This window comes from Carlito syrichta, unplaced genomic scaffold (genome assembly GCF_000164805.1).
Source record: "Carlito syrichta isolate Samal-C Ts95f unplaced genomic scaffold, Tarsius_syrichta-2.0.1 Scaffold301866, whole genome shotgun sequence".
In the NCBI taxonomy this organism is placed as follows: Eukaryota; Metazoa; Chordata; class Mammalia; order Primates; family Tarsiidae; genus Carlito; species Carlito syrichta.
Window position 1 is genome coordinate 143,944 of NW_007245962.1, and position 8,368 is coordinate 152,311.

At 42.0% G+C, this 8,368-nt stretch overlaps 1 protein-coding gene across 1 annotated transcript; it reads left to right on the forward strand.

Annotated features, from left to right (window-relative positions):
- The first annotated feature begins 850 nt into the window (after positions 1-850).
- On the forward strand, positions 851-1,795 carry LOC103257783 (olfactory receptor 9I1-like). The gene has a single exon (XM_008055484.1). The coding sequence runs from the start codon at positions 851-853 to the stop codon at positions 1,793-1,795; it is 945 nt and encodes a 314-aa protein (XP_008053675.1).
- The last annotated feature ends 6,573 nt before the right edge of the window (positions 1,796-8,368 follow it).

Genomic DNA, 8,368 nt, shown 5'->3' on the forward strand with positions numbered 1-8,368 from the left:
ATGTTATAGGTAATTGGGGCAGAAAGGGGTTAAGTAAATACCCAAGATCACAAAACCAAAAAGTTGCAAGACCACAAGTTTGAACATATTATTTATAGTCATGGAGATATAAATAGCTAAAAAAAATTAAAACACAATACATTGAAGATGATGGCCTCTGAGCTGGGGTGGTAAAGATTAAAGTGAAAGAGAAAAACTTTTAGTGATCTGTTAATATTATCTGACTAGGTAATTTTTGACTGCCTTCCTGAATAATTATATAATAATACGAAAAATATATCAATGTGTACTATAAGGGAATAGAGAGCATGAAGAGCAGATCCATATCTTCCAACTTCTGGATGACTTTCATGAGGAGAAGCGATTAAATTGCTATGAGTGTCCTGAAGGGGAAAAGCTTAGGCCAGTGTGTGAAAGGTACAGAAAGAGTGAGATCCCAGGTCCAAAAAGAGAATTAACAGGCAAATCTGTCCACAGATGGAGTCTCATACAGCACCTGGATGACCATGTGGTGTGTGTGCAGGAAAAGAGACTCCAGCCCCAGACGGGATTGGAACAGACGCTGACTAGTCTCTTCCAAACCTGAGAATTGTGTGTCTCTTATCTTCACAGAAATTTCCAAATGTAAACCAGAATTAATTTGAATCAGAAACACAAGCTCAAGGCTCAGTTCCATAAAATTCCAGGAGATGCCCAAGGAGAATCAGCCAGGTTCAGCATTTCTGAAAAACAAACTATAAATAAGCCCAGAATTACACACCAAAGCTTCTACTTATATTCTGTCCTACAATTTCAGGATTTTTTTTTTCAGTTCATTCTCATCCTCAGACGAACAGTCCACATTGAATCTATGGCCAAGAATAATCTCACCACAGTAACTGAATTTATTCTTATGGGCTTTATGGACCACCCCAGTTTGGAGGTTTCTCTCTTCCTGGTGTTTCTCAGTTTCTATCTAGTCACCCTTCTGGGGAATGTGGGGATGATTGCTCTGATCCGAGTAGCTGTCCAGCTCCACACCCCAATGTATTTCTTCCTGAGCCACCTTTCTCTACCGGACACCTGTTACACTTCAGTCATCACCCCTCAGGTCCTAGCCACGCTGGCCACAGGCAGAACGGTCATCTCCTACGGTTGCTGTGCAGTCCGGTTCTTCTTCTTCACCATCTGTGCAGGCACAGAGTATTTCCTGCTGGCAGTGATGGCCTATGACCGTTTTGCCGCCATTCGCAACCCACTGCTCTATGCTGTGGCCATGAATCTCAGAATCCGCTGGCGTTTGGTGATGGGAGCCTATGTCTGTGGGGTGTCAGGGGCCATCCTGCGTACTGTGTGCACCTTCACCTTCTCCTTCTGTGACAACAATCAAATCAACTTTTTCTTCGGTGACCTCCCATCCCTGCTGAAGCTCACCTGCAGTGACACAAGACACATCGAGATTGTCATTGTCTCCTTCGGCAATTTTGTGATTTGGGCCAATGCTCTGGTCCTCCTGATTTCCTACCTGCTTGTCACTAAGGCCATTTTGAGGGTGAAGACTTTAGGTGACAAAGCCAAGGCTTTCTCCACATGTGCCGCCCACCTCACTGCTGTGGCCCTTTTCTTTGGGACCCTCGTCTTCATGTATCTGTGGAGCGGCTCAGGCAAATCCCTGGAGGAGGACAAAGTCGTGTCTGTCTTCCACACAGTCGTCATCCCCATGCTGAAGCCTCTGATCTACAGCTTGAGAAATAAGGATGTGAAGGCTGCCTTTGGAAAGGTCACTGGGAGATTCCAGGTGTCCCAGAGCATGTAAATCTGAGTGAGAGGAACTCTTGTTTTAGTCAACTTTTTTTCCTTATCAACAGACACCAGCATTATATGCAACCTAGATCCATAAGCAGAGAGAAGATAGACGGTAGAAGGTGCCGCCAGGCACACAAGAGAAACTACAAATGCAGTGAAACTTGTTTCCAGCAGTTCCACAGTACTTTCCTCTTATCCCCCTCTCCTCCTTCCAGTTCATTCCTTAGCACCCAGCAGTTTCTTGCTACTCCATGACATCACAACGTATAGAATCTCAGATGCCCGAGGAATCTTGAGTTTATTTCATCCCTCCCTAATACTCCTTGTACCCATGCCTGGGCTTGCCATCCGTTCACTCTTCTTTTGGCTCCTATCAATCCTGCCTTTTTCTCTGTGTCAGAAATTATATCAGGGGTCCCTGTGAATTATGCTAATTGGCCTTCTTTTCTTTTATTATGTGAGGGACTGATCATCTCAATAAGCAAGGACAAAAGTGAGTTTCCAAATGGCCAAGTGAAGAAAGCGTTTGAGAAACAAGCTTCCCTCCTCACCATTGTAGAGACTTTAATCGCTCTCAGAGTGTCTTCCTTCTTGCTCAGGCAAGAACAATGGAATTTTCAAACTACCTTACCTCTTAATAACTCACTGTTTTGTGGCTCCTGTTTTAATGTTACTCTGCTATCTTCAAGAGGAACTGAGCCATTTACTTTTGGGAATGTCTCCTCAAAGGTCAACTCCAGTTTTGACGGACATGGTGCATTGCTTCTTCTTCTCACCCTCTCATCCTTCTCATGAACAGTTCTCTCCTGCCAAGCATCCTTTTTCCAGGAATAGCAACATCAGAAAACACAGGCAGATAGAGAGAGACAATTGAACTCTGTGTTATCTTCTCTTTAACAAAGACTCGGTGAGAGTGGAAAGCAACTGTAACTCTTGTACCAGACTGCAAAACCCTTGAGAGCAGAAATTTTTCTTCATTGCTTAGTCCAAAATCTAGACCAGATGAGCTCTCAATAATCGTGTTTGAAAGAATTTTTATGGTACATGCATGTTCCTATCATGACAATCCTTTAAGGCAAATAAGGAAAACATGGTTAAATATAAAATTCTCATTTTGTAATTAGGAGTCCTCATGATTCAGAGTACTCAGAATACACTACAGTAGACAGTGCATGGGGTCTGGCTTTAATCAGAATCCTGATTCTACCACTAATTTATTGTGAGACTTTGAGTAAATGATTTGATTTCTCAGGTCTAAAACAAGCATAACAATTCCTAATGCAGGAGGATAGTATAAAACTTAAACAAGGTGCTGAATAAGAAATCTCCTAGCACTGATCAGGGGCTCAATATAGATTGTTCTCTTCTCTTCCCATTCCCTCACTTTCTGCTGTCAACCCTGGGTCTGGCCATAATTCTGTGGCCACTGACAAAAAATTGAAATTGATCAAGGACCGGTGATAGCGAAAGTCGGTGAAGGATGTGAACTGAGAAAGATGAATAAGTCAGTCCTTTGCACCAAAAATAAAACAAATTTGAATATTTAACTAGGGAGGTGGGGTGCATTTATCTGTAACCCACATAGTCAAGGATAATAAAATAATGTATTTTAATTGAATGCATTATTTTGTGAGTATATGAACCCCTTTACCCCTTTTTATTTTTATGAAAAGTTGATCCTCCTTGCCCCTCTATATGGAAACAATAATTTTATTGAAATGACCTACCACACACCCTGCAGTTGACTGATTCAGAGACTGCTGTGTTAGGCTAAGAAATATTTTCCATGGTCATCATGAAGCTGAACATTTAAAAGAGATTCAGAATATGAAACCAGTTAACCAAGATAGAGAGTATCCAAATAGCTACTAGACCCATGAAGAGATGCTTCTTCTCATTAGCAATGAGGAAAATACACATTTAAAACCACAAGATGCTCACTAGATTAGCAAAAATTTAAAAGAATGATGCCACCGTGTTGACAAGGATATGAAAAATGGGTGGTAAAAATTGGTTTAGCAACTTCTTAAAACACTTTGGCGTTATCCTTTAGAAATAAAAGATATATATAACCAATGGCCCGACTATTCCGGTGACCTGTACACACTGGATAAACTCTTGCCTATACACACCAGAATATGGGTACAGAATGTTCATAAAGCATTGTTGTAATAGCACAAAACCCAAAACGTTTTCCTTCAGTTTTTCATTCTTCTGGCCTGGAGCATGGGATGTGATGGCTGGAGTCCTGGCAGCCATTATGGATCAAAGTAATGCCTAGAAGGCAACAGAGCAGAAAAATTAAAAAGCCTAAGCCCCTGATGATATTTTTAATCCATCATATGGGCCCTGGGCTGCCTATCACCAGGCTTCTTCTATGCAAAAAAGAAACACTTATCTTATTAAAGAAAGCAGCTAGAAATTTTTTTTTTTCCAAAAATAGGCTAAACAAAATTATATTGTTAGGAATAAATACACAGGTGATAAACCTTTCAATTAAACAAGTAAATTATTACAGCCACAACCAAGGCATAAAGGGGACGTTGGGAAGGGTGAGGGAAGGATGAGGCCCTCATAGGGCCTCATAGGAATCTGGAGAGGAGAAATATTTGATTGATCTTGGTCTAACAGTAATTGCCTAGGCATTTGTCTTATAATTTTTTGTTAGCTGTATCCATTTTATGTACTTCTTTGCATGTCTGTTCTATTTCACAACAAAAAAGCAAACAAATAAATATGCAAACCTCCTAAATATGGGAGCCTGAGTCATGAGTTCCATGCCCATGTCAGTCAGTGTCATGTACCCCCTTTCCTCGGTGACAACACACTGAAGTTTAAGGGGCACTAAGAAGCTTCTCCTCAATAATGACTTTTCTCCACTCTGCTGTTGTTACCCATTTTCTGCCATTAGAGCAGTCTTTCTTTTTATTTATTTTTAACTGACAAATAAAAACTGTATACATTTATGGTGTACAACATTACGCTTTGATACACACATACATTGTAGAACTGCAAAGTCAGCTGATTAACATTCATGTTACCTCCCATACTTAACATTCTTATCATTTGTTGTGGTGAGAACATTTAAGATCTGCTCTCTTAGCAATTTTCAAGTATCCATTTTTGAAGCAGTCTTTCTTTATTTCAAGGACAGATATCCTGTAGGACTGAACATTTATCCCAGAGAATATTTTGGAAGGCAGGTGGTTAATCTGAAGCCAGCCTGGTGCTCAAGACAGCCACGGTGTAAGAAGGAAAGGAAAGCCATGCCGGCTTATGGAAGAGCTGCCTAGGAGGAGTTCAGCCAGGCTTCCTAGAAGTGGTGAGACTCAAACTGGGTCTAGAAGGAAGCGGAATTCTTGAGCAAACCAAGCTAATAGGTGAGACCAACCTGATCAAGCCCATCATAGCTGGAGGGTCCCAATCTCCTCCTCTTGACTATATTCACCACCACTCTGACCATCTCACACCACTACTAGCCAGCTGAGAAGCTGGGTGACCTCAGGTGAGACACACACCTCTCTGGGTATGCTTCCTTATCTGAAGCGTGTTAAAGTGGGTCTTGAGTCTCTCTCCATTTTAGTGCTGAAGGAAGAGGCATGGAGGTGACAGCTCCCATTCCCTGAAGAGCACACGGAGGAACAAGGGAAATGTTGTCATTCAGGGTCTGCCACTTACCCTCCTGAGACTTTTAATCCCCAGGTCTGTTGTTTGCTTACCTAGATGAAGAAAGGAAAATATGATGCCCCTGCAGTCAGCTCTAACTGAAGGGAGCTGGCTTCTCCCAGAAATTGGAAGTCTTGTCAGACTTATTAATTTATGGTTCACAGGCAAGTCTGGGCTCACCCAACCCCCACTGAAGGCAGGTAAATCATCACAATGAATTGTACAGAAAGAGAGAGAGTCTCTCTGTCTCTCATTTATCATTGGCTTTTAACATAAGCATCATCTTAGGTGATATCCACAGGATGATAATACCACCAAAGGATTCAATTGGATCCGAAAACCCAATGTTAAAAAAAAAGTTGATCCTAATTGGGTTGCATAAGCAAGAAGGCAAAACAGTTAGCCACCTGGAGGACCAGTGAGGTTGCAAGCTCTGAACTTCACCCAGCAATGTAGCATAAAACTAGGCACATAGTCTAGCCTTGCTACCTGCCGGAGGTGTGTTCAAAGATGGGTTTCCAGCATATTCATAAAATCAGTTGAAGGAATATTGGCCAACTGCATATTCTAGAGCTTTCAAATCCTCACAGCAGCAACCTCCTTGGACCTGCTCAGAAAACAGTAGGGAATATTAACAGTACTTCACAGAAATCCCTCGCAGGAGCACAAAGACCAGTGATCTCCCTACGAGGTAATGTAAACTATATGACGTTGAGAGAGAAAATGTATTCCAGAGACTACTGAATGTGCTTTCCAAAGTTTTAAACATAATTCAAACTTTATCAGTATGACCTTTTAGACAAGTTGTTTATCTTATCCAACCTTCCATTCTGTCTTTCAAAAAGCAAGCACAGAAACGCGTACCTTACTGAGGCTGTAATCAGTAACACACTTGTCAACTGCAAGGAACAGTAGTTGACATTGAGGTATTATTGCTCCCCTGATGCCACACTATCACCAAGTGCTCAGAACATGAGCTGAGAATAAGCCCAGCCCTCTCTGAGAAGGTTGTCTCGGCTGGTGGGGTCAGAGAGAAAGACATTTGTAACAAGCTTTTGAGAGGACAATGTGGAAATGGATGTTTTAGGAAGAGAGATTACAATAAGAAAGGTCATGAGTTGGAAAATGCTGTCTCCCGGCCTCTGAGTGTCCCAGCTGCCCTGCAGCAATCCTCCATGTCTGTAGCTCTATCTTGACTTCCATTTTCTCCTCTGCCAAATGAAGAAAATAGTAGACCAGATGCAATCTTTTTTTCTAACAACGGAACCCTGTTTCCAAACAAATGAAATGGAGCACCTTGTTCTTTAAAAGAGTTAGAAAAATTCTGGGACTGAGATGGCAGCAGTCACCTACTCAGCCTCCTGTTCAATCCTACCGCTATGTCCCCTACAGACAGCTCCATAAGCCTGAGGATCTCAGGGACAGAGCTGGAAAATCACAGAACCACGTCACCAAAGTCCTTCCCAACTCTAAGGTTCTGGGTGTCCACAAGTCCTGGGTCTCTGGGGAAGATCCTGGGTACTTTGAACAAGTGGGAACAGGAGCATAGTGAACCACCACTCCCAGGGTCTCAGGTCTCACGGATCCCATCCTGAGTGTGAGAAAAACTGGTCACCCAGATGCTTGCCTAACATTATGCCACTTTCAAATGTAGAACATCAGACAGAGGCAGGCACAGAAACTCACAGATAAGCTTGGGGTTTCCAGGAATGTTCTCATTTTGTAGGTTTTCCCACTGAGATCCTCACTGGCTTTCATGATTGGGACATTGTAGGTTGTAGCTACTGCTGTCCATGAGAGAGCTGCCAGATGAATGTGTCCCTCTAAGCAAAAGAAGTCAATCAGAACATGACGGTGTCTGTTCTTAGCACGAACAAATTTATGCAAGTCCAATGGGACATACCCACGGGCTGGTATAAAATGTTATGCCAATCTGGAAAAAAAGGTGCTGAAGTGGCCCAGTCATGGCAGTGTAAATCCTGCTAGCTGGTGGGATATTGCTATAAGTTTGTAAAGCATATGGTTATTTAGAAAGCTGAATTTAGCCAGGCATGGTTGCTCATGCCTGTAATCCCAGCACTTCCAGAGACCAAGGCAAGAGGATTGCCTGAGTACAGGGGTTCAAGACCAGCCTGGGCAAACTGGTGAGACCTCATGTCTACAATAAAACAAAAAATTAACCGGGCATGGTGGTGCACACCTGTGGTTCCACCTACTTGGAAGCCTGAGGCAGAAGAATCACCTGAATCCAGCAGGTTGAGGCTGCGGTGGCTGTGAGCGGTGGTACTGTACTCCAGCTTGGGTGACAGAGTGAGACTCCAACTCAAAAAAAAAAAGCTGAATTTGCTGGTTATTTAGTTCACATATTGAAACATTCAGAGTAATCTGTTAAGAGCCTCAAAGAAACTTATATTTACATTCTTATGATTTCGAGATAAACATAGCAGAAAGAGTCATGGGACATCATCTAGTTAAGCATGTCCTGAAGTATAGATTACATTTCTCTGAATCTCCATACCAAAAAGAAAGACTTTGTGGCTAAATAATGATGGAAAATGCTGTCACCGGGAAAGAGTTACTAAGTCATGGAATAAGATAATAGATTTGAGTGACAATTCAAAATATCCACATTAGAAAGTTCCAAAAAGAGTTATGGCCACAGTAAGGACAAGTCTAGAAGACATGCCACACTGCCAGCCCCAACCAAAGTCCAGGCTGAAGGCATGAGCTGTGTTTTGTGTTACACATCTGTTTGGACACACAGACAGTTAATATGTAGGTCTGCTCCATACCTTCAACTTTTTAATTTATTTAGTAGCCAGTCCAAAAAAATCAGCTGTATAAATCAAAATCTCTTTTTACTTTTTTGAAGTTTTTTTTATTTCAATAGCTTTGGGGTAACAAATAGTTTTGGTCT

Bases quoted from the DNA above. Each gene is read 5' to 3' on its own strand.
- LOC103257783 (XM_008055484.1), top strand. From the start codon at position 851: ATGGCCAAGAATAATCTCACCACAGTAACTGAATTTATTCTTATGGGC.